The following is a 26,248-nucleotide window of genomic DNA, read 5'->3' as shown; positions in this document are numbered from 1 at the left end:
AAAGTGATTCATTGCATTGAGATAATTTATTTAAAAAAAGCGTTGGTACAAACAAGACACTGGAATTGACAATGGATTCAAAATGCTAAATCTTTTTGATGAACTCTGTCTACATCTGTTTCAAAGACAGTAACTGCAAAGTATATACACAATTCAGAATAAATACTTAAAAAAAAAACAATATTCCTGGTTTAGTAAATATTCCTTTCTTTTGTCTGAACTATTTAAAAGGTGAATGTAAGTTATTTGCTTCCTCTGTGTCAAAATGGCAATTTTTAGCAGTGGATTATGATCCAGCTTTAAAAAAAAATGTACAATACAACGCTACACTAAAGTTTAAAAACCCTGAACAACTTGTGAAACAGCACTGAGGCCAAACATCAGTGGAATGGAGTTAACTGAGAAGACAAATTACACCTACTGTATTACCGGTTTGAACACACACCTTATAAAATACTATATTCAGCACTATCTGTGTTTGGTACCATTAAAAAGGTACATCAGAGAAAAACTGATTTTTTTTTTTTTAACCTCCGCAGGTCACAATCTCAAACTAAGAGTCTATCAATATGTCCATTCAAGTCATTGTACTACTAATTACATAATTTTAAACAAAACCCAGACAGGAAAATCTCCCTTTCATCCTTGCAAACAGTACTGGAGGCCCGCTGACCAAAACCAATAGTGCACAGAAACAGAATATCAACAACCATAATTTCCAGAAATGGCATTTCACAAAACAAAAGTCATGTTATTTGTTTTGTCCTCTAGAAGGGATCCAAATATGTGGGACATGAGTAGAGTTGCTGATCATCGATGGTAAGGGCACTTGAGGTTTTGGAAAGCAGCAAGGAAGCTCTGGACTTTAAAAGCAGGATCCTTCAGGGCACCACCCCATCCTGAGCTGCGAGGTGGCATTGACAAACAGGTAAAAGGGTTTTCATCCCTTTTTGTGATGTAATTAGTGGGATAACTGTGATGGAGAGAGCACAGATACTGGGCAACAACATTTGGTGGGAGGGGAGTGGTATGTCCTTCAGAGCCAATCAGGTCTGTGTGAATAGGGGTCGGAGGTCAGGGCCATGTCACATGCTGGATCTTCTTCTTGTCATCAGGAGACTTCGTTGCACCCTGAAGAGATGGAAGATGACACATCAACAGGTATTACAAAAAAAAAATGGTAAGATAAACAATAAATGCCACAAACAGTATGATATAATGCAATGTGTTACAAATCCATTAGCATACCAATAGCAATGATGACCACATGATTTGATCTCTTTGTCAATCCTTTGAAAGTGATAGAACATTATATTGCAGTAACAATGAGCAACGAATTCCTGATTTTTGATTTTCTTAATATATTGCATATAATAGAATCATCTGTGAAAGTAATGTAAAATAAAATACAAGCAACACAAAACAATATATGCGCATTTTCCTTGAATTCGCATGTAATGCATAACTGAGGGGACAGAACAAAACGTTCCTACCGAGCTGTTTTCTTCTCGTTTGAGGTCTGCTGTGTCAGTGCTGCAATGAATGGATGAGGAAGAGGAAGATGTGTTTCCAGATAGCCTGCGGATGGGGTTGGACAGGTTTGCAGCAGGAGGAGGTTTCAACCTGTCAGTGATTCCCGTTGACACGGTGGTTCCTTCTGGTTTCTTTACTTTTGGTGGGCCGGACTGAGAGGAACTGCCATCAAACACAATCAGAGGCCTTTTCCTATTGTGGTCGTTACTGGAACTGTAAATTACCAAACAACAACAATAATCAGTAATTTATACTCAAATGGATTATACTCATGTTGATGGTAAAGGGCTCTATTTTCAAGCAGGTGCACGGAGAGAAGCACTGCTCTGCTCTGGCACATTTTCTGAGTCACACTGAGATTATTCCCTCGCCTGTATCAGTTTGGTATCTTGGTGACTCTCAATGCGTCACAGTGGGAGGAGACAGATAGTAGAGGGTGTGCCATTGCCAATCCAGCAGCACACTGCAATCCTGGTGTCAATGACCATGTTTTGAGCTGGTTATCACCCACCTACTTGGAGCAGATCAACTGCACAGGTCACACAGCACACCTGTGTTCTGTAATATTTTTTTAATTGGCGGAGAGGCGTGCACATAAACACCTTTAGTCATGTTTGATTATTTTTTTTTTTCATATGTTTTACAATCTTAAACTGACTGACGTGATCTCACCGAAGAAAAATTGTTTGATTATAGCATTAATGCCTGTGAGGCAGAATAAAGAGATCCACTAGATGCATTTTATTGATGTAGAAGGTCAATACTGACCTTCTACATCCCTAAAATGACCCTGTGTGTGACTCATGTCACCTTGCATGACATTATTCCAATATGTTTGATGCAGTGAGATATGCAGCTTTTAAATTTGCCGGGTGACCAAATGACAGAGTAACGTACGTGCGTGAGGTCATAACAGGGCTAACTGCAGTGGTGGAAGAAGTACTCAGATTTTTTGCTTAAAGGTCCAGTGTGTAGGATCTGGCGGTGTCTAGCAGTGAGATGAGGTGATTGCATCCAACTCAAGCCTTTCCCGTGTGCCAAGCGTGTCGGAGAGCTACGGTGGAACGAAAACACGAATGTCCCTCTCTAGAGCCAGTTGGAGCAGAGCCAGTGCGTAGAGTGTGTGTACGTGGGAAGTGAGTGGTAAAGCAAGAGAGAGAGAGCGGCAGGAGCGAGTAACGTGATCGACTCCGGCCCAAGCAGGAAAAGTTAACAGTGTTTGGTTTGTCCGTTCTGGGCTACTGTAGAAGCATGGCGGTGCAACATGGCGGACTCCGTGAAGAGGACCCGCTCTCTATGTAGATATAAACAGCTCATCCTAAGGTAACAAAAACACAACGATTCTTATTTTCAGCTTATACACTAAAGAAAACATACTTATTAATATTATATTCCATTTCTGCCAATAGATCCCCCTAATTGTTACACACTCGTCCTTTAAAAAGGGACTGTTTGTAACTTCTTACACATATAAATCACCCGGGTCGGTGTCCCATGCGCGCTCGCGTGTGGCTACGCCGTTCAGACAAGAATCCAACACAAACTACACGGAGGCACCAAAACCGCAAAGTTATATCTAGTGAAGCCCGTCTGTTAAACAGTGTTGGCCGCGGTCGGAGAATGCGGGGGAGGCTGTAGCTTTGGTCTCCAGGGCCGGAGTCTCTGCTCCTCTGCCTGCTTGCCTTCACTCACGTCGCTCCACCTCACGTGCATGTGTGCACACTACACACTGCAGAGGAGTTAGTAGCTCTGAGAATATCTAGTGAATGTAGAGTGGATGTTTGTGCAGAAATAAATGCTGCGGCTCCTCCAGACCAACAGAGGTTTCCCGTGTCTTGTGAAGTGACGGGGCTCCGCAGCGAGTAACCTTATCGTCTCCGAACAAAACTCCGGTGTCTCCCCTGTTCCCTCCGGACGCGGTCGGGAGGCGTGAGCAGGAAAAGCCAACACTAGGAGCAGCATTGATTCACGGAGAGACCTTCATCTGGTCAGCTAACATTACTGCCAAGCAGCTGAAATATAGAGTGGTATTGTGGTTTTAGCTGACGTGTGTCGCCTCACTGTTTTGAGCGATGCTCGTTCATGTCTATGTAGAGCGAGCACAAGCGCGAGCAACAGGACGCTGACTTTCGTTGAACTTAACGGCCACAGGTGTCGCTGTTAACAAGCATTTCTGATTCTTACAAACAGTCCCTTTAATTCTTAACCAAGAGATCATCATTTATTTGTTGATTATATTTCATATAAATCTGCAAAGTCAGAAAAATGATCAAATAAATGTGTTGGAGTAAAGAGCACAATAGTTCCCTCTGGTATGTAGAGGAGTAAAAGTATAAAATGGTGATACTCAAGTAAAATACAAGTACCTCTAAATCGTACTTAAGTACAGTAGTTGAGTAAATGTATGTACTGAGTGACTGACTGATGTAAACACAGCAGCAGCATGTAGCAGCCTCCAGCGTGTTTAGCGGTGTGTCTGTCTGACCTGTAGCCGGCCGGGGTCTCTCTCCCCCGGCTCTTCTCCATCCTCTTCCCCCAGCGGCTGTCCGGTAGCGTCCTCTGCGGCCGTGGGATGACATGCCGGAGGTAGAGCTCCGTGAGCCGGTCCCGACTCTCCCCGTCTCTGGTGCTGACATGTTTCTGGTTCACACAGAGAGACCTGTTAGCTCACCTCCATGATACCACCACATTAACACCTGGAACCAGCCAGCACACACACACAGACCGGTCCTCTCTACACACTAACTCACCCCGCTTAAGATGAGCTGCATGAAGTCTTGAGACAGCAGCTCCGGGTGCAGTAAGAGATCCACATCCGAGAGACAGACAGTCTGTCCATCTGGTCCTGTGGAGGTCGCCATACTGGATGCTTAGACTTCTCCCAGCATGCACCGCGTCGTAACAACAAGGCATGTCTCTTACCAACTTTATTGAGACAATTATACATTACAACACCCTGTGTACAGGCAAGGGGGAATAAAGATCATAATTAAAATATAATTTAAAAAAAGGTTAAATAAATATATTGTCAAGGGGGACTAAAGATTATAATAAAAAATATTTAAAAAAATATAATTTAAAAAAAGGTTAAATAAATATATTGTCAAGGGGGACTAAAGATTATAATAAAAATATAATTAAAAAAAAGGTTAAATAAATATATTGTCAAGGGGGACTAAAGATTATAATAAAAATATAATTAAAAAAAAGGTTAAATAAATATATTGTCAAGGGGGACTAAAGATTATAATAAAAATATTTTAAAATATATAATTAAAAAAAAAAGGTTAAATAAATATATTGTCAAGGGGGACTAAAGATTATAATACAAATATAATTAAAAAAAAGGTTAAATAAATATATTGTCAAGGGGGACTAAAGATTATAATAAAAATATAATTAAAAAAAAGGTTAAATAAATATATTGTCAAGGGGGACTAAAGATTATCATAAAAATATAATTTAAAAAAAGGTTAAATAAATATATTGTAAAGGGGGACTAAAGATTATAATAAAAAATATTTTAAAAAATATAATTTAAAAAAAAGGTTAAATAAATATATTGTCAAGGAAGACTAAAGATTATAATAAAAATATTTAAAAAAATATTTAAAAAAGGTTAAATAAATATATTGTCAACATCCTGTGTAAAGAGGATTAAAGATTATAATACAAATATTTAAAATAAAATTTATTTCAAAAAAGGTTAAATAAATATATTGTCAACACCCTGTGTACACGCAAGGGGGACTAAAGATTATAATAAACATATTTTAAAAAATGTTATTTAAAAAAAGGTTAAATAAATAAATTGTCAACACCCTGTGTACACGCAAGGGGGACTAAAGATTATAATAAAAATATTTTTATTGACAATTAAAAATATTTTTTTATTATTTATATTTATATTTATTGAGACAATTATACAATATGTTTACAACACCCTGTGAACACGCAGGGAGACTAAAGATTATAATAAAAATATTTTTGTATTATTTATATTTATATTTATTGAGACAATTATACAATACGTTTACAACACCCTGTGTACACGCAAAGGGGACTAAAGATTATAATAAAAATATTTTAAAAAATATAATTAAAAAAAAGGTTAAATAAATATATTGTCAACACCCTGTGTACACGCAAGGGGGACTAAAGATTATAATAAAAATATTTATCGACAGTTAAAATATTTTTATTGTTATTTATATTTATATTTATTGAGACAATTATACAATACGTTTACAACACCCTGTGTACAGGCAAGGGGGACTAAAGATTATAATAAAGATATTTTTATTGACAATTAAAATATTTTTATTATTATTTATATAATATAATTAAAAAATGTAATTAAAAAAAGGTTAAATAAATATATTGTCAAGCTTACAGTGGTTATTCATTTTAACGGCTTCAGATATAGAGGAAATGTAGCCTATTGTTATATATGGACAGTCAGCACTAAAAATGTGGCTTTTTGCTTAAGAATTTGTTTTTATGAATATAACATTTACTGTCATAGCCTATTCAGTGAATCCAAACAATACATTTTCCAAAGTAACCTAATATAAAAATGTGGGTAAATATGATCAGAAATGAATCATGACAATTCACCCGACAGCTGTTTGGTATGAACACGGCATTCATGTCATTCACTAATGATGCTTGCACGTTTTTATGCCTATTTGAAAAATATAAAAAAAATTATCATAAATGAAATGAGCAATGGTGGAAGAAGTATTCAGATCCATAGGCTACATGTCACATTGCTGCACAGTTCAGTACAGGTATTGTGTTTCATACAGTATAATGTTTATTGTGTTCTCTTGTGCAGACAGACCTACTGTGCCAAAATAACATTTAAGAACTAACCACACAAAATAAAATCAAAATATGAGTATAGCTTTTACAATTTTGCCTGGTTCAAAACGTATCCCACTTCTGTGTAGTTCAACTGCTGATGTGTTATACTTGATTTTACTTGTTAGGTTTGTTCTATTGACGTAAAGTAAAAAGTAAATTACATCTGTTCTTCAGGCACTTTGATATAAATCTGCCCCTTTGTTCCCAGATCTCATTTGGTGAGTTCACTAGTTTTATACAGATAGAAATGATGGCCACAACTAAGAAAATGTGACCCAAGCAGAATTTCCCTTAACATCATGCCAGGTTTTGGTTTTCTGGTTGTTAAACACATAATACTTTTTGGTGATAGTTCTGTCTTGATTGGAGTCATGCTTCAGCAGTCGTATGTCAAACATGTCATGTAAAAATAAGAGGCCCTTCAGTCTGTAAAGGCTTGTCTAATCAGTCACATGTTTCTATGTCTCAGTGGTTGAAAATAGTCCAGTGATGAGGATTTAACTTTCTCCAAACAAGAAGACTTTCAATCGACCATGGGCCCCAAACATGTGTATAGTATCAGATTACTGGCCCTGGCTTATAGACAGCATAAATGTCCCGCTTCTGCAGGAGCCGGCAAAACAACTTGGATCCACATTCTTGTCACTGGAAGGAACTGAGAACATATTGTTTATTAAACTATAGGCACTACTTTGGAATAATGTGTTTTTGTGGGGAGGTAGACCAACATACAGAGTTTCCAAATTCATATAAAGGGTTTTATAGACCATAACCACGTGCCTAAGCTGATACAGGTTGAGACTGGTTTAGGAAACGACTGCAGCCTTTGAGGAGTTGTCACAGCCTCAGATCAAAGCAAAAAAATACCCTTCTCCTGACGTCTCTGCAGTTAAATGGTTCGTTAAATCCATCAAAGTTAATTAAGTTAGGACGGTAATGTGATGTAGAAGCAACCATGAGGTCTAAATTAAGAGGGAGAGGCCCTATGTTGTCATGTGTTGACACACGAGTAAATGTATTTGTGTAATTAAGTGTATTGTTGATGTGTTTACATGGATGAAAACCACTTCCCTTTTTCAGTCTACATGGAAATAATTGAACTGAATGGTTTATAACTTCCTTGAATCACATGAGTTTCAGGTGCAGCGTTTTAAAACGTAAAGCTGACGTGATTAGTGATTAATCGATTGGTTGATGGATCGGAAAATGCAATGTGTCTCTTTTGATAATCCATTAATTGTAAAGTGATGTAAATTTTCAAGTAAAACTTCCAAACATTATTATTTTTCAGGCCTCTCAACTATGAGAATTTGCTGCTTTTCTACATCTTATGTGATAGGGATTTAATATATTTGACTGTTAGTCTAACAAGCTGGGCTTAAGGATATTTTGATGGTCATTTTCACCTTTTTTTATTTTAATCAATTAAAGCAGCGGTGGGTAGAAATGGAGCAAATATGATTAAAAAAAGTTATTTTTATAAAACAGCACTATATCCTGACAGTAGTGCATGAGACAGGTAATCTGAAATAAATCATGTGCCTCCGTGTCCTCCGGTGCTCTTAATGGCATCTGCAAGACCGGAGGAAAACAACCAATCAGAGCCGAGCTGGAGCCTTCCGTCTCTGAGCAGCTGTCAATCAATCACAAACTCCGATCAAACGGTCAAACTAGGCAGCGCTGATCAAATATGAATCAATATTCTGTTACTGTAATGCCTATTTCTCATGTAAAACGTTTTCAGAAACATCTTTTAGTGTACTGTTTAGCTGTAAAATGAGAAAGTTTGTAACCCGGCAGCCATGTTGAGATCAGTCGAGGAAATGCCAAGCACCGCCCACCAACCGGAGCACAGCCAATAAGAGCACTCAATAGGAACACTCTCTGAAATGACCTGTGATTGGCCAAAGTCTGCCTGAAAACAGAGCCATGAGGAGGTGCAGAAGTCTAGTTTTCTCTCAGAACACTTGAATTACAATATGCTGAAAGGTTATTATGGATTTTTTGCCAAATGATGCCAAAAACATTCTGCCTACTGCAGCTTTAATTGGGAAAGTAATCAGCGCATCAAAAAAGCAGTAACTGCCAATAGCCATCACATCAATTGAGCAAGCTCTAAATAAATGAGATCATGCTTCTTTTTCACATTAGCAGTTTTGTCATATCAAAAATGAAGACCACATGTCTCATCCACTCTACTTCTTCCTGTGAAAAGTTTGCTGCTCAAGTTCAGTGACCTATTTCCAGACCTCTGGATCACTGCAAACGTCTCTGATTTGTTCAGCGAGTCAAATAGAATGAATAAAGTAAAACAAAATGGAAATTCAGTCTGATAACGAGGATGAGAATTCAACAGGAAGTGGAGCAATTTGCAATGAAAGAACAGCATCATCTTCCTGTTTAATGCCCTACATCAATACGATCTCTATTTGGCTGGCTGAGACTGACAGTGTTATTAATGACGGTCTTTATAGCATTTATACAAATATCTCAAAATGAAGTAGCGTAGTAAGTGTTCATTAGAAAAAAATAAACCATTTTTGTGCAGGCCTCACTCTTCCAATGGGATTACCTAACGTGATAGGATTCAATACACAAACCGCAGTGTGTGTTGTCTTCAGTGAAGTAGATATACATCCACTCACAGTGAACAGGTGTATCCCAGCAACCTATTTCCATTATGTACATAGTAAAAGCGGCTGTGTTTTTCATCCAAGGACTCAGCAGTCTGTCAGTGCAACCGCTTTTAAAAACACTATTTATTTACCTGGTTTCGTCATTCATGAAAAGACAATACATTCAAGTAAACATTCACAGCTCAATAACTGACACACTTCTTTGTTGACACACTCGTGGTATTAAATAACAGTTTCAACTCACACAAGGTCGTATTTCTGCACAAAGTTCATTAAAATTATTATTATTTTTTTTTTAAAAAGACATCAGTTGAAAGCTTACAGACTTCCCTCTGAGAACATCACTGAACATTAACACTGTGTATTTTTTGGTGAAACTCATCACATAACTGACAATAGAATTATTCTCACCACTGCTCCTCAAAGCCTGAAGATTGAGTCTACAGTCTGAAGAAACAGAGTGACATTAATGAAACATTTCCTGGACCAATTATGAAACGGAGAAGTAAACTGACAATGGAGGATATGGAACTGTTTGGATGACAGTAAGTTTGTCCACTTAGACATTTTCATTTCTCTGAACACTTTAAGGACTTCTCATCCATGTCGGTTTAAAAAAATCGAGATTGAAAGTTCATTCTTGTAGGGAGATTATTTTCTCAACAACCAGTATATTCATTTAAGCTGAGCTCTGATTGCTTATTATGAGGAAAAGGAAGAGTTACAGCTGATAGCAGTTTCAACACAAACTCTTCCTTAGCTTCACACAGCTGACTGAGTCTCGCTGCACACGTAGATGTTGCTGGGCCTCACTCTCCTGCGGCTCCTGCCCGGCACTCTGGGACACAGTCTGCAGCTCTTGGGAATGAACTCCTGACAGGCCTCCCTGAACTTCCTGATCCTCCAGCAGTAGATGACGGGGTTGAAGACCGTCTTCAGGTAGCTGAGCCACAGGGCGCCTATGCTGATCGGGTAGAAGATCGAGCTGTAGTAGAACTGCCGGCTGAACACGGCCAGCAGGCTGACCACCGTGTGCGGCAACCAGCACACCGAGAAGCCGACGAAGAGGATGAGGATGGTCGTGAAGGCTCGGGTCTTGAAGCTCATGTCCACTTTGATCTGAGGGGGCCGCTGCAGCCCGGTGAGCCTCATTTTGCTGACTTGGTTGAGGGCCGGCAGGCAGGAATGCTCGCTGGTGTGGTTGTGGATGCGCAGGGTGTTGCGGCGCACTGTGTTGAGGATGCACATGTAAGAGTACAGCATGACAGCAAATGGTACAAAGAACACTGCTACTGCCAACAGCACCGTGTATCCACGATCTGCCAGAGAATCACTGTATCCCAGCACGCACTGCGGCGCCCAGGTACCCCCGATACCCGCTGCACCCGTCCTCCACCCGACTACAGATGGCAGAGACACGCACAGGCTCAGCACCCACGAGCCTGCAATCAACAGTTTAGCTCTGTGCGGGGTCAACTTGTCCTGCCGCTGCACGATGATGAGGAAGCGGTCCACGCTGATTATGAGGAGTATGGACACCCCCTCCAGGACGAACAGCCAGTACAGCATGATGGACGCTCGGCAGAAGCCGCTCCCAAAGCTCCAGTCGGCGGTGGCCACGGTGACGGCAGTGAAGGGCATGCAGAGCAGAGAGAGCATGATGTCCGAGAAGGCCAACGTGGCGAGGAGGAGATTGATAGCAGAACGCATGGCAGGTTTCTGGTAAACAATCAGACACACGATGGCGTTGCCCAGGAAACCAATAGTTATCATGAAGATCATTATGGCTGCGAGGGTTACACGCAGAGTGACCGATATGAAGGGAGTCGCAGCTTCTGACGGGAGACTTCCCGCTGCTTCCTCTGCGTTGTCCGGCCCCATGAAGCCGCACTCCTCCAGCAGGCTTTCATTACAAAAAGCCATAGCAGCTGTTATCAAGGGATGTCAGCCCAATAGAAGGTACATGTTTGATTATTGTTGTGGTTTACACATTAAGTTGTCCTCCACCAGATGGTCTTCCATGGCAGGATCTGAAATAGAAAGAATATATGGCGTACATGTCATTTTCAAAAAAAAATACTTTGTGAAAAAGAAAAAAAACAACCAGTCAAAATACAGGAGAGTTTATGCCTGACAAGGTGGACGTTCCATGATTTTAATGGACGTTGACAGTGCATTACATTAACCCTCTGAGACCCGTGGGATTGCCGATGATCCTGACTTTACTGTCTGAGGGCGTAGCGGGCTCATGTCATGCTAGCTTGTTGGGAAGGAGGCTAAATAATGCTCCAAAGTTAGGCTAAATTTTGGTGAGGAAAAACTAGCATGGCCATTTTCAAAGAGGTCCCTTGACCTCTGACCTCAAGATATGTGAATGAAAATGGGTTCTATGGGTACCCACGAGTCTCCCCTTTACAGACATGCCCACTTTATGATAATCACATGCAATTTAGGGCAAAATCCATGTAGTTCTATGAATGCAGTATAAATGTGTTATTTCTGCCTGTTCTAAAATGGTGTGTTTGAATATTTCTGCATACTGGGGTCCCTAAACAGTGTTGGAATTACATAAATTGTGTATCACTGTAAAGCTGAGACTTTTGTGGATCCAATGAGCCCCGTTGTATTCATGTGTGATGATTTGTCTGCATAGTAGACATTTCATTGTAGTGAGACCATTTCTTGAAACTTGAGATCACTGTATGAAGTGACCTGTAGTGACCTCTAAGATAATCACAGCCTCATGAAACTTTACAGCCACAAACTAGAGAACTAGAACATTCAGAGGATGGATGGCTTTCCTAGCTAGATTGACAATAAGGGGGTTTCTGAGCAGTTTCTATAACAGAAGTGCTCGCCATCGAAAAATGCAATTATTGCAGAAATCTCCAAATTTCTATTCAAAGTTTTTGAAACCAAATCACAGCATAGCTTTTTCTATGGTGTTCCTCAAGGTCTTGTTCTCTTAATGTGTAATTTTGGAGGGATTATTGATCACTTTTATCAATTCTCGAGTGGTAAAAAAATTATTAAATTTAGCGCCAAATCTGTGTAACAAATGGTATCAACCTAAAAATGGCTGCAACAACTTATGAGACATAATAGAGCATGGGGATGGCCATCATATACTTCTAGCATATTATTCTAAACCCTTATACACTTTTACAATTTCATTTAATTAAGTCATTAATTAATCAAAAAACAAATTCTGATTTATGACTAGAACATTTTGCTTTCAGATGATGAACACCACTTCTATGTGACCAATACTGTTGACCTGCTATCTCCCCCTAAAGACCCCCTGTACAAACCCTAAAAAAGACAAAAATGGGTCTATGAAAAAGAGGGGTGGAGTGGAAAAGGTTAGTGTGCTGTCTCTCTCTTAAAAAGCTGCTGTAAACATGGTGAGTGTCTCATGAGACAGTCAGAGGAGTTCAGCTGCTCCGTGATCTATTACTCAGTGATAATTGTAAATTTGAAACAGTGAGAGGAGGAATGACTTCCCCATGATGCTGAAGGAGTTATATAGTAAGCCACAGGGACCGACCCACGGTCACACCACAATGAGAGATAAAGTCACACAGGACAGACATGAGGTTGATGATTAACAGCTGTCCAGACTCACATGGGTGGATATACAAACATTCACACCACTCCAAAACACACAGTATGTGTGATGCTTCACATGAATAGAAATACACATGTTTACACAACAGTATACACACCCATGGTACAGCCTGTCCTCCTTCGACTTAGCAGAAGCTCATTCTTGGACAATACTTCCGACTCAGCCTTGATAAGACAGAGAGGCATCCTCAGGACACACAGGACACGTCTGTTGCTATGGTTTCCACCTCCTGCTCCTGATGGTGGGGCGATGTGAGGTCATTCTGGTTGTCCAGGTCTCAGATGTGGTCCTCCCAGGTGGACTGGCTCTCAGGAGCTGGGAGACAAGAAGACCAGTTAGTTATGGGTCAAAAACCTCCATGTTTAATTCCTTTTGAATCAAGATGTGATATAATAATAATAATAGTAGGCGTTACTAATTATCAATGGCTTTGTTCTATTCAAGTGTGCCAGTAAGACATGACGGTGAGACAGTGAGCCAGCATGCACAATACCAACACTTTGTCCGAAATGCACTACATGCTCAATAGGCCAACTATCGTTTAACATACTTTTGTGTGAATAAACAGTAGTATGTATTTTTTTGGACACACTGAGCATTAATTTACGTCGTCACTTCCTGAGAGCCTCCTTGCTGGTTGGAGACGTGTAACCATGGTAACCCGTGCCAACCTCATGTGACCAAAACGATGGTTTGTGAGAATCAAAGTCTGAATTAATTTAAAATATATATTAAAGTGAAATCTTATACTTACGGTTAAATCAGTTATTGATGTTACAGAGCTGTCCACCATTGTCTGTTATGAACGTTGTCGTTACTACCACATTGCATTGTGGGATATTTTAAGCTGCTGTAGTGTCCAGTGTTGCATACTGTAATATTTCACCGGAAATAGTATGCAATTTGCATACTAAGGTTTCGGACATACTAAAATATCTCACACACTGTTTTAGCGTACTAAATAGCATGTTAGTGTGGAATTTCGGACGCAACCCAGGACCCTGAAACTGAAGCAGCTAAATAGAATTCAGCCAACATTTATTTAATTATTTACATCTGAGCTTTTCATACTGTGACATGTCAAAACATCTGCTGTGAAAAAGGCCTTTGGATTCAGGGATTGTTCTGTGACACAGTCTGTCACTGTAACATCTAAAGGTGATAGTAGAACAATCAGAACACATATATCACTGAGAAAAGTTGAATTAGCCTATAATAAGAGGATTAATATGATCTCAATATATGATGGTTCAGTCACACAGATAAAAGGAAATGGTCCCGGTGACTGTAGCTACATTCTTGCACAAAAACCTTGTAGGCCAATGCATAGTGTTGCCGGTTGTTGCCAAGGCAACAAGGTCACCACTTCCATGGCAACCAGCATCCTGTACTCTCATCCCCTATGACAAAATATTTTCTGTATCACAGGGTTTTGCAATTTAGGACTTTTTCAGGATTTAGGAATTAAACTAGTCAGACAACCACATATAAATATGTTTTATATTGAAACATTAAGCAAAGATGATTCAATGTTTCATGTCATTATATTTAGTATTAATAAAAGCTTGGCATTAATTAAGTAAAAAAAAGGATAATAAATGAGCTTGTTATAGAGAAAAAACAAAAAATAGAATAAAGACATGTGGTAGCAAATAAGAAACAATGGGATCATGTAGCCTTGTGACAATAAAACTACATAACTAGGCAATAACATGCTTTTAAATTTTGAATTTTAATACATTTACCTTTTGAAATAATTAGGTGCAAATTATGTCAAGAAGATAATGAGCTGATTTGCCCTGCAGGGGGCTCCTAGCTGCTTATTTCAACAAAAACAGGTGGTTTTCCTCAGCTGCTCTGATTCAATAGGTGACACTGATGTGATAATCCAAACACAGAGAAATAAAATTATTGATTCTTCATTTTCTCATTGTCATGTTTATATTTATTGATTAACAACATCAACAAGATATAGGTATTAATTTTACAGGATTATGCTGGTCGGTGCAGGCTTATGTTTCCTGTTTTACAGTGTGTTGTAGATGTGATGCCATAACCTATTTGTCCCTGTATTAATAATAAATAGCTGTGACATTAAATAGTGTTTTTTTTTTACATAGCGCCACCACTGAGTCTGTACAGTTTGTCCTCACATTTACATATTAGCCTGTTTCTCTCCATCACCTGTGTCTCTCTGTCAGTCAGCCTGTCTGCATCAGCAGAGAGGAGGACGAGGCGGTGCACATCTCCACATCCATCACAGACCAATATACCATTGTTTTCCCTCTAAACAACGAGCAGTAGATTAAAGCGTTAAACAGATGCATCTTTAAGCATTGAGCAGACATCAATAGACCTACCTTGACGTTACATGTGATATCAGATTTCATGCTCGTCTTTCTCTCCCTGTGCATGTCGAGCTTTTCCCAAAATATCCCACTTTGAACATTTTCCTGCCGTATCGATCTCCATCGTGCCGTCTGCGGATGATGCTGACGCCACAAGAAGCAGGTGGTCACTGATTTAAAGGAGCAGTGCAGAGAATATTTTTGGGAAGCTGGAAATTTTTTTTATTTTGTTTTCTCTTTTAACATTTAGATCTTCTGAAAAGTCAGCTTTTTCAAAACCAACATGGGTCTGTTCAAAATGTTGTTTCAAAACGAAACTCCTTTTCTGACAGATTTGCTATACCACTAAGCTTCATAATGATGTTTGTTTCAAACAGAGAAAGACTGTCACTGCATTTAAATTAAAGCAGCAGTGGGTAGAATTGGAGCAGATATGATTAACAAAAAAAATGTGTTATAAAATAAAACTATATCCTGACAGTAGTGCATGAGACAGGTAATCTGAAAAAAAAAATCAATCAGAGCCGAGCTGTCAATCACTCGCAAACTCCGATCATACGGTCAAACTAGGCAGCGCTGATCAAATATGAATCAATATTCTGTTACTGTAATGCCTATTTCTCTCCTCAAATGTTTCCAGAAACATCTTGTAGTGTACTGTTTAGCTGTAAAATGAGAAAGTTTGTGACCCGGCAGCCATGTTGAGATCAGCGGAGGAAATACCAAGCACCGCCCACCAGCCGGAGCAAGCTTTCTCATTTTACAGCTAAACAGTACACTTCAAGATGTTTCTGAAAACATTTGAGACGAGAAATAGGCATTACAGTAACAGAATATTGATTCATATTTGATCATCGCTGCCCAGTTTGACTTATCAGAGTTTGCGAGTGATTGACAGCTGCCTCCATTGAATGAACAGCCAATAGGAACGCTCTGTCTCTGAAATGACCTGTGATTGGTCAAAGTCTCCCGTCACTGGCTAGATTTTGTAAAGCCTGAAAACAGAGCCATGAGGAGGTGCAGAACTCTAGTTTCCTCTCAGAACACTTGAATTACAATATGCTGAAAGCTTATAATGGAATTTGTGCCCAATGATGCTAAAAATATCCTGCCTACTGCAGGTTTAAAGCCTCTGACTGCAGTAAATGCAGAAAAATAAAATAGTGTCCAGGTCCTAACATCTGTCATTAAAGGAATGTATAAAAACAAGACGCGTCTTCTGATTCATCTAAAAATCTGTTGCTTATTAATGAATACATTATGATTTGTATGATGTTACTCTTTTTGGGCTAAAATATCTGCACTCTAAAAACTTCACCTTATATCAGTTTAAGTAGGCTACTACCTAGCACAACAACAAAAACAACACACCAAATAATAAGAATGATATTATTAATAATAGGTTTGCGCCATACAAAGCAGATTGCACTTTAGAATTGTTTTTCTTGAAGATGCACATTAAGAAGACATATAGGTGTGAGCTGATAAATGTCCCCAACAGCAATAAAAATGATAACATTTACAGCATTTTGACTAAAACAATTACAAAAACTTTTAATCTCACATGCCTACTATGGAATCTTACACACACAATAATAATAATAATAATAATATTTACATTAAGAGCATTTGCTCTATCGCTTAACCAATGCAAGTGATACAGTAGTAAATACAAAAATGGACACATTATATATATATTGATTTATAACACCTAACATCCATTGAGCCCTTATTTCCCAGTTTTTTAATTTCTAATAACCTCTGCAAGAATATCGGCATTATTTATTAATATGGCATTTAATCCTAAAGTCGGGTTGTTAGTCAATAATGCTAATGACAGACTCACTCTCACATCCACATGCCTCAAACACCCAAGCTTGATTCAGGTTTTCTCCTCTTGAATCTGTACATTGTTTTGCAGGTTATTATATTTGAATAATCCTATGATCTCAATTTAAAATAATATTTAATTTAAAAAAAAAAATTAATTTGCCATATGATCAATTTCCTCTTGTGCTTTCAAAAAAATCAGAAACGTGCAAAAAATATTTTGTCCAGGAGATGGCAGCATCGTGCCATACATGCATTTGGCCTTTGGTTGTCAAAGCATTTTTTGAGATTTATGTGTTGGTATGTTTTGGTTTTTACAGGTATGCCAATTATTTTTTTTTTAATTCAAAATTATTTAGAGTTGCGGACCCTCTTTTTAGAGCACCAGATGTCCATAATAATTTGACAGTAACTGCTCAATATATTGGTAAAATTATTGTATTTTGAGGAGGTAGCTCACACCATTGATAGAAAGCTGGCTGAGTCCAGATGTGCAGAATAACATCTGTAGACACAGATTTTCTAAATGTAATTCATTTAGATTTTTATATAACAAAACAGTATTAGATACACGCGGTTACATTCACACACTTAGCATGCAGGCGGAGACTCTTTTCATGGGCATGCTTGTCTAAATTGGCATCATGCCCATGTGTTGAACATGTCCATCAAACGAGTTCCACTCCACCGGTCTGGCACATGCATGCTCGTCACGTTCAGTGGCACCCACACAACAAGCTTGCTAGCTTGTGAGAGAATTCATTTCCCTGTCCATTATTCCACAGATGTTTGCTTTAATTTCTTCCTGATGGAGAGACTTTGGTACTCCATCATTCACCGAAAAAAAGCAAACACAGGCAAAGTGAAAAATGTTCACCGCTAAATCAGAATAGAGAGGAGAAAACCCCACACGAGTAACAATATTGACTCAGAGTTGATTGAGTATTGTGCAGACAATTTTTGTGTTACATTTAGGACATTTTAATACATTCACACACAAAATTACAACCACCTAAAATGCTGTTTTTGGGGCTAGTTTATTCATGCTTGCCTCTGACTCCAGGTAGGAGTGTCATGAGCTTTGATTCACACTGAGGAAGCCACAGTGTGTTAATCAGTGTTAAACTTTAGTGGTTAACCAATCTCCACAATGTGAATAATTAACACCAAAGAGTGGGGACTGATAATGTGCAACCCACAGTGAAATAGGTCTGTTGTGTGTGACTGTGAGTCACAAACAACAAGCATTAAAGGAGGGATTATCATGCAATAATTGCTTTATGTAAAGTACTGAACAAGGCTTTAAGAGCAATTATGAGCAATTATGTTAGCAGCTTTATTGGAGGAGGTAATAACATCCCCTGTTTTAGTGATGCAAGAAACAATACTCCAAAGATGATAATAGTAAATAATACGAGCACTGCTGCTACACTTTCTGCTGTCATCTCACGCACAGACTCGTGTGAACCGAGCCATTTCTGTTGATTGAGGGGTTTTGGGCTTTAGGTTACTGTAACATCATCTTATTCAGATCCCAGCATTAATATTCAGAGAAGACACCTATAGCGTCTTGTGATGACAAAACCCTTTAAAGGGCTTTTTATCCCTCAATTCCATCCTTATCTCCCATCTTTACATGGCTAAGCTTTGAGGGGATCACACTGCAATCCTGCGAGCTTAGATTTTTTTTCTCCATTTTTATCAGAGAACTCTGGCTTTTGCAGCTCGGCGGGAACACATCATGTTAAGAGGCACCGGTAGATGATTACAGTGAGCTGCGGTGCCACCTTTCCACCTCTGTGTGATATTGCTGTGCTAGATGAGAGCGTGCAGAAAGTTTCCCTTTGCGTTAAAATTGTGTGTTCAACATGTGGACTGCAGTTGGTTTGCATGACAGAATGCCGTGTGTGTCTTTCAGCTGTTGTACATTCAAGTCACTTGATGCTGACGAGCTCCGTATGCCACTCCAGGAAGTGATGATAAGTCAGTAAAAAGTGTTTTTCTGACAACATCATCATTGTCTGATGAAAACAGTATTTTTGCAAAAGGTCAACTTGTCTGAAGCTGAGAAAAAAAGCTCAGTTTTCAGTATGCATTTTTGAGTCTGACAGGTCTTCATCTGCCCAATAACAGCAGAATCTTCTAAAGTTTTTGCAACAAACTTTTTTGAAAAGTTGATTCACTTGTTTCTAATATATCTGCTTTCTAGGCGCCATAAGCTAGTAAAGTATCATCAACATTTCTTCTTCATACGTACTCGTCTCCCTCCGGCCTATTAAACCTGCAGTAGGCAGAATGTTTTTGCATCATTGGGCAAAAGTTCCATAATAACCTTTCCGCATATTGTAATTCAAGTGTTCTGAGAGAAAACTAGACTTCTGCACCTACTCATGGCTCTGTTTTCAGGCTTGTGGCAGGAGACTTTGGCCAATCACAGGTCATTTCAGAGAGAAAGCGTTCCTATTGGCTGTTCATTCAACAGAGGCAGCTGTCAATCACTCGCAAACTCTGATCAAACGGTCACACTAGCAGCACTGATCAAATATGAATCAATATTCTATTACTTTAATGCCTATTTCTCACCTCAAATGTTTTCAGAAACATCTTGTAGTGTGCTGTTTAGCTGTAAAATGAGAAAGTTTGCTCAGGCTGGTGGGCGGTGCTTGGTATTTCCTCAACTGATCTCAACATGACTGCTGGGTCACAAACTTTCTAATTTTACAGCTAAACAATATGTTTCTGAAAACATTTGAGGCCGAGATCTATTCAGATTACCTGTCTCATGCACTACTGTTAGGATATAGTGACTGTTTTATAAAAATAACTTTTTTTAATCATATTTGCTCCAATCTCGTCTACTGTTCCTTTAAGGGATTGAAAATTGACCTGGAGTGATGACGGCTGCGCAGGCTAACGGGTAAAGACCCATTCAAACCACCCATTCATGCAGGCAGGCTGCTATTTATAACCCACAAGGCCAGAGTTTCCCCCAAATCCTGCCAATGTTCAACGAACACACACACACACACAAACACCTACACACACGTTGCACAGTTTTTTACATATTGATGTGCTTGTCTGCACATGATTAACAGTAATAGTAAGATGTATCTAGTGTTTAATCTATTGTTAGGACACATGTTGCAGAAACACATAGAGAGAGAGTTACCAAAAATTACACATTTGTTTTCAGTGTCAGTGTGGAAGCTTCTAAGATATTCTGTGAAAAAAATACTCAAACTATAATTAAAAGAGTGACATTTGCAGTGAGCCATTAACTTGCAGGTTTGTGTTTATTTCTCAGTGTTCTGTCTGGGTTGTCTGGCAGCTACTGTTACAGCAGACGACCTTTGACCTCTCTCCAAAGTTTCACCGCAATCAGCTTCTCCTTGGCTTTTTCCACGACACAATGAAATATTTGATGTGAGACATCAGCTCATGTCTCATATATGTTTCTGTGTGTTATTGTGCGTGAGGTTTGTGTGGATCAGAGACAGAGAGAAGAAACACAGATTGTTTCGCACAGCCAGTGTACTGAGCTTCTTGCCGCCTATCTGCCAAACCCATCATCTGTGGCAAAGGATCCGCCGCCTCGTGTACCTCCATCTCGCTGTCACCTTGGCAACCGCTGCCGAGGTGAACTGCCAGCTGGGACAGCCGACCTCTGCTGGCTGCGTTCCACTGAGCTGCAGTCCATAGCATTGCCACGGGATGTATGGGGCTGAACTGATACGCAGTATATCACACCAGAAGACACTTATGTGATGAGTTCAGTCAGTTCCAACAGTGTCAACACAACTAGGAGGGGAAACGGTGTCAGCTACTGACAGATTATTTTGATTTATGTGACCCTATAAATGGTGATAACTTAATGATGCTGCTATAGGGTTGCAACTAATGACTATTTTTATTATTGATGAATCTCACAATTCGTTTCTCGATTAGTCGTTTTGACTATAAACTGTAAAAAGGGTGAAAAATGCCTGTCATGTATTAATAGTTTTATTCAAATTACAGTCCAAAACTCTAAGATATTAATTTTATTATCATGTATGGCAAAGAAAATCATAATATCATCTCTATAAAGAGGCAACTGATCGATAATCAACCTTTTCTGTCAAATGTTATGACTATTTCTCAACTTGATTAATCGACTATAGTCATTTGCAGCTCGAGTAGCTGCTATTAACAAAAACGCCACAGCAGAATAGCATGAATCTTTTAAAAATACTTTAATTTCATGCCTTTATAACTTCTCTATATTAACTTATGGGATAATGTCTCTATATGGGCTTTGATTCTCATGAAAGAGAATTTAAATTGCCATTTTGACACTTAAAGCCTCAATTTTTTATTTGACAAAACCCATTGAAAGAAATACATGTTTAATATTTCACTGCAAAGGTGTGAGATAAAACAACAGATAATGGTGTGTGTGTGTGTGTGTGTGTGTGTGTGTGTGTGTGTGTGTGTGTGTGTGTCTCCAATGATGGTAATCTCAGATATCTTAACACAATTCTTTCCTTATGTCAAATTTATTAAATAATTAGTCTATTCCATGAAAATAAACACAGTGGAAAAAAAATAAATAGTCCAATCCATCACACAAGAATACACAGCAGACTTACTCGTACATAAACTTAAGGGAATGTTTGCTAATTTAAAAAAAAAAAAGGAGTTTCCTATGAAGGAAAACACAATACTGGTAAAATCTTAAACTGTGTCACAACATAAATCCACTGACACACAACACAAAAGTCAAAAGCACGTTTGAAGGAAGATAAATTATTGCTCATTTAAAACTTAATGCTGAATAAAGCGCATTAAATCAACAGTCTAGCCTGTGGGACATCAAACTCTGCAGCATTACAAGGGAACTTTTTCTTATTTTTTTAACATTAGAGATACTTTTTTTTTTACTTCTTGGCATCAGATTGATCAAATGTTCAATATGTAGGCTTTTTTTTGGTGAACAAACATTGCCTTTAATAGACTTTAAATACTTTTCTAATCAGACTTTCGTTAAGCTTTTCATTTTCTGTCCCAAAGGCTGATTCATAGTGCAGAAAAATACCCGAGGATGCATTAAAGTAGATGCTCTGAAATGAATACACAACATCATTATTGGAGGATCAAAGAACATGGGGAGCTTTAAGAAAAAGTGAATCCTATCATTTAGGTGGAAATATGAGATATTTGTGTTTGAATTATGTATTCAAACACTTCAACGTTGTTCAGATTTCTAGTCCAGACACTTATGTAGGCTTTTTTTGGTGAACAAACATAGCCTTTAATAGACTTTAAATACTTTTCTAATCAGACTTTTGTTAAGCTTTTTCATTTTCTGTCCCAAAGGCTGATTCATAGTGCAGAAAAATACCCAAGGATGCATAAAAGTAGATGCAATGAACTGAAATGAATACACACTGGATAACATCATTATTGGAGGATTAAAGGTCATGGGGAGCTGTAAGAAAAAGTGAATCCTATCATTTAGGGAAAACATGAGATATTTTCTCTAAAAATGTACTCAAACACTTGTTCAGATTTCTAGTCCGGACACTTATTTTAACATTACAGAGATACTTTTTTTTTTAACTTCTTGGCATCAGATTGATCAAATGCTAATTATGTAGGCTTTTTTGGCGAACAAACATAGCCTTTAATAGACTTTAAATACTTTTCTATTCAGACTTTAGTTAAGCTTTTCATTTTCTGTCCCAAAGGCTGATTCATAGTGCAGAAAAATACCCGAGGATGCATAAAAGTAATGAAATGAATACACACTTGATAACATCATTATTGAGGATCAAAGATCATGGGGAGCTGTAAGAAAAGGTGAATCCTATCATTTAGGTGAAACATGAGATATTTTCTCTAAAAATGTATTCAAACACTTCAACGTTGTTCAGATTTCTAGTCCGGACACTTATTTCTCACGTGTCGCTGTACATCCTCTTGCAGTCTATGGATGGTGACGGTGTGTCTGGTCCCATGCTGCCCACCTGTGAGTACGCGTCCTCCGGTGTGCGTGGTGTCAGTCCTGGCGGCGTCATTCGCTTCTCTTTCTGCCTGCGGTTGCAGAACCAGACCCGGACCACCTCCTTCTCCAGCTGCAGCGAGTCCGCCATAGACGTGATCTCCTGCGCGGACGGCTTGGGACACTTGAGGAAGTGGCTCTCCAGCGCGCCTTTGACGCTCACCTCGATGCTCGTCCTCTTCTTCCTCTTCCTGCCCTGCGTGGCGATCTTATCGATGCTGCTCGGACTGCCCGTGGTGGAGTCGGCCTCCTCCAGCCATTTGTTGAGCAGAGGCTTTAGCTTGCACATGTTCTTGAAGCTCAGCTGCAGCGCCTCGAACCTGCAGATGGTGGTCTGTGAGAACACGTTGCCGTAAAGCGTCCCCAAAGCTAAACCCACGTCTGCCTGCGTGAACCCAAGCTTGATCCTCCTCTGTTTGAACTGTTTGGCGAAATGCTCCAAGTCATCAGACGTCGGAGTGTCCTCGTCTGAGTGAGCGGCATCGTGGTGCTGCTGGTGCTGATGATGCTGCGTGTGGTGACCATGGTGATGATGATGGTGATGATGGAGGTCCAGCTCTGGAGACTCCGCGCGCACCATCCCCTGGTGCATGAGGCTCTGACCCACGTGCGAGCTGAGCATCCCGTTGACTGTGAACCCTCCAGACTGAGAGTAAATGAGTTGTTGTTGTTGTTGCTGCTGCTCTTCGGTGATGCTGATGCTGCCTCCCCAACTCCCCGGGTGCGCCTGATGTGCTCCCAGATGTTGGGTCCGGTGGTGCAGAGCTGTGCCCGTGTGCAGGTCCTCTCTCACTCCTCTCTTCACGTCCTGCTGCTGCTGGGAGCCGCCGGAGGACCACGGAGGAGGAGAGCCGGCCTCTGCTGCTGCTGCCACCGCGGCTGCTGCTGCTGCGGCTGCGGCTGCCGCGTGAGGCAACGATGTGACCCACTGGTGCGCGTGGCTCAGCATGTGCCCTCCACCGTTGCTCGCCACCATGGCTCCCTGCATGAAGTCACTCTGCACCATCTTGACTGAAGGATCCCCTCTGTAGTGGTGGCTGGAAGACACCGTGGTCACAGCGGTGCTGCCCGGCTGCATGCCACCACCAGACCTCCGATCAGAGGAGTGGAGGACCGGTCCGGATAAGATCCTGCTGCTGGCGAGGTATGGACTCGAGGTTGCTGTTGCCATACTCCAAAGCATATAGATATATATATCTTCACATATATTTCTTCTGGTGTTTTTTTGTTAAAAGTCCAAAGTTTATTCTAATCCATGAATAAATTCTACAAGCCTATATTTAAAAAAAAAAAAAGGTGGGAAATCATTCCGTAGATGCTCAAGATGATAATTTGAGTTACTGTGTGCTAAAAACACACTGTTTTAGCATTCCTGTGCAACAAAACAATAGTCTGCAAAACTTTTCTCTGTCCCAGGAGCGCCGTGCGTAAATCCACAGAAAAACACCTTGTCTGATCCGCGCCAAACTGAGGAGCTGAGGAGCTTTCAAGCCTGTTTTTTTTAACGTTTTAAAGACATTAAATGATAATGATAATAAAAAAAACAACTTTCAAGCCTCTCCGGTCCTCCTCTCGCTCTCTACTCCATCTGCTCTATCCGGCGCGTTTCCTCTGCGGAGCGAAGAAGACGACGAGCGTGTGTTTACGTTGTGCTAAAGCTGCGTATTCCTTCTGCACATCATCTCCATCCAATGACAGCAGGACGGCTCTGCGGAGCTCCAGTTGATTGGACGCGCAGTCAGAGAGGAGATGTGTGTCTGAGTCGAGCTTCGAGGTGCACAAAGTTCTTGCAGCAGAAATAAAGCAATAATATGATAAAAAAAATATATATATTACAAAATTTAAAAAAAAAAGACTTCTTTAAGGTGTCTTTAAGGGCGCGCAAAGGACAGATTAATCATCTGGGGAAACACATATTAGAGAATATTAAGACTGTTTCAAAAAATGAGTCAAAGCGATTGAGAAAAACTGTAATATAAGCACAATGCAAGTTGACAGGATGTATATATATATATATATATATTGAGAGCGAGAGAGAGAGAGAGAGAGAATATTTCACCAGATATGGCAATGTTTGTTATGAAAGTTAAGATTTTGCTATCTTGAGTATTGCTCCTACTGTACAGCCACAGTTAACTTGTGTTATTATAGTAAATGTTTCAAAATATGCACCTTTAATAATGGCTTGTAACTGGTCTGTAAGGCATCAATAAATCATTTATTAAAATTATTATTATTATTATTATTATTATCTTTAAGGGTGCGCAAAGGACAGAGTAATCATCTGGAGAGAAACTGAACAAGAAATGCTGAAAACAAAACAAAACTTACAAAAATGACAATGAATGTTATACAGATCATTTTGAGTCATTCTTATTAGCAGTATACATCTTTAACATATTCTGAAGTTATGCAGCCACTGAGGTCAGTGATACCAGATAAATAACGCCCTATATAGCCTATACTGTATATGAGTATCTCTTTTATAATAACACAGAGCGACCGAGGCCTGTGTCAAGGATAAGTCCTCTTTGGGTACATAAGGGGGTTTGTACGCCTCTTGCATCTTAATGTGCTTTTCTTTTCATATGGTAAAGAGAAAGGCCACAGTGGCGTGACGCGCCACGATGAAGGTGCACTAAACCAACCAACTGTTTGATTTTTCCATCCTCAATAAAAAAAAAATTCTGGTGGGATGTTTTCGTGCTGGTTCCGTTTATGGATGTCCTGTTAAATAAACATGTCATGGGGAGTTTTCTACCTCGGGTTTGCTTCAGTTTTGCAGAGAGTAAAGCATCGACTGATGATGGGTTGGATGACTGGAGGAGAGAGAGCCAGGTGCAGACCAATAAATGTGCTAATTTATGTTTTTCAGCTTTCAGGATTTTGTGTTGGATCTCATCCAAAAAGGTAAAAGATAAATGGACACAAGAAATGTAACTTATTTCCCCCAAGCTGCAACATAAACTTTTACCTATACCCACCATGTATGTTCAGTTATCATGTTCCAAATTACATTTATCCCATTTTAAGATGTGGTTAAGTTTGAGAAAAGTAAGAACATTTTGTAGCAATAGAGCTATATGCTAAAAGTATATATGTGTATGGTATTTTTATTATAAGGCTGTTGTAGAAATGAAAATGCATAATTTAAGGTCATTATAGACTCACTGAGGTACAGGATCACTCTCAACAAACAGTTGCAGAGTTTTCAAATGAATCATTTTTTAAAGGATTGTTTTTTGTTAAAATGTTTAATCTCTCCCAGGTATTATTTCCCAAATCACCATGGAAACCGGTCAGGGTGTTCTGCAACAATAGAGCAGTGACCTGTTGTGGGGGTTCATCCCTGAGGGAGCACAATGAC

The 26,248-nt window shown here is 39.4% G+C and overlaps 3 protein-coding genes across 4 annotated transcripts; all 3 read right to left on the bottom strand.

Annotated features, from left to right (window-relative positions):
* Nucleotides 1-7: 7 nt before the first annotated feature.
* On the bottom strand, nucleotides 8-4,442 carry c14h2orf49 (chromosome 14 C2orf49 homolog). Its single transcript, XM_074658899.1, has 4 exons — nucleotides 4,284-4,442; nucleotides 4,019-4,173; nucleotides 1,494-1,746; nucleotides 8-1,131 (listed from the first exon to the last, which is right to left on the bottom strand). Exons 1-4 carry the CDS (start codon nucleotides 4,392-4,394, stop codon nucleotides 1,075-1,077), a joined length of 576 nt encoding a protein of 191 aa, XP_074515000.1. The 5' UTR covers nucleotides 4,395-4,442; the 3' UTR covers nucleotides 8-1,074.
* Nucleotides 4,443-9,130: 4,688 nt separating this feature from the next.
* On the bottom strand, nucleotides 9,131-15,181 carry gpr45 (G protein-coupled receptor 45). Of its 2 annotated transcripts, none has more exons than XM_074658896.1 (3): nucleotides 15,024-15,181; nucleotides 12,761-12,978; nucleotides 9,131-11,065 (listed from the first exon to the last, which is right to left on the bottom strand). In XM_074658896.1, the coding sequence occupies exon 3, from the start codon at nucleotides 10,956-10,958 to the stop codon at nucleotides 9,798-9,800; it is 1,161 nt and encodes a 386-aa protein (XP_074514997.1). In that variant the 5' UTR covers nucleotides 10,959-11,065; nucleotides 12,761-12,978; nucleotides 15,024-15,181; the 3' UTR covers nucleotides 9,131-9,797. The 2 variants fall into 2 exon arrangements, with proteins under 2 accessions (XP_074514997.1, XP_074514998.1); XM_074658897.1 differs by lacking the exon at nucleotides 15,024-15,181 and adding an exon at nucleotides 14,409-14,546.
* A 6,326-nt stretch (nucleotides 15,182-21,507) lies between these two features.
* On the bottom strand, nucleotides 21,508-24,522 carry pou3f3a (POU class 3 homeobox 3a). Its single transcript, XM_074658895.1, has one exon. The coding sequence runs from the start codon at nucleotides 24,062-24,064 to the stop codon at nucleotides 22,778-22,780; it is 1,287 nt and encodes a 428-aa protein (XP_074514996.1). The 5' UTR covers nucleotides 24,065-24,522; the 3' UTR covers nucleotides 21,508-22,777.
* Between the last annotated feature and the right edge of the window lie 1,726 nt (nucleotides 24,523-26,248).

Source organism: Sebastes fasciatus, chromosome 14, assembly GCF_043250625.1.
Source record: "Sebastes fasciatus isolate fSebFas1 chromosome 14, fSebFas1.pri, whole genome shotgun sequence".
Lineage (NCBI taxonomy): Eukaryota > Metazoa > Chordata > Actinopteri > Perciformes > Sebastidae > Sebastes > Sebastes fasciatus.
The sequence above is the reverse complement of the archived record's forward strand: the minus strand, read 5'-3'. Positions and strand labels throughout refer to the sequence as shown.

Excerpts from the sequence above, each read along its gene's own strand:
- c14h2orf49 (XM_074658899.1), bottom strand. The coding sequence starts at position 4,394 with ATGGCGACCTCCACAGGACCAGATGGACAGACTGTCTGTCTCTCGGAT. Across the intron at positions 4,174-4,283 it reads TGCAGCTCATCTTAAGCGGG|AAACATGTCAGCACCAGAGA; the intron begins GTGAGTTAGTGT and ends TGTGTGAACCAG. Across the intron at positions 1,747-4,018 it reads GAGACCCCGGCCGGCTACAG|TTCCAGTAACGACCACAATA; the intron begins GTCAGACAGACA and ends GGTAATTTACAG.
- gpr45 (XM_074658896.1), bottom strand. The coding sequence starts at position 10,958 with ATGGCTTTTTGTAATGAAAGCCTGCTGGAGGAGTGCGGCTTCATGGGG.
- pou3f3a (XM_074658895.1), bottom strand. The coding sequence starts at position 24,064 with ATGCTTTGGAGTATGGCAACAGCAACCTCGAGTCCATACCTCGCCAGC.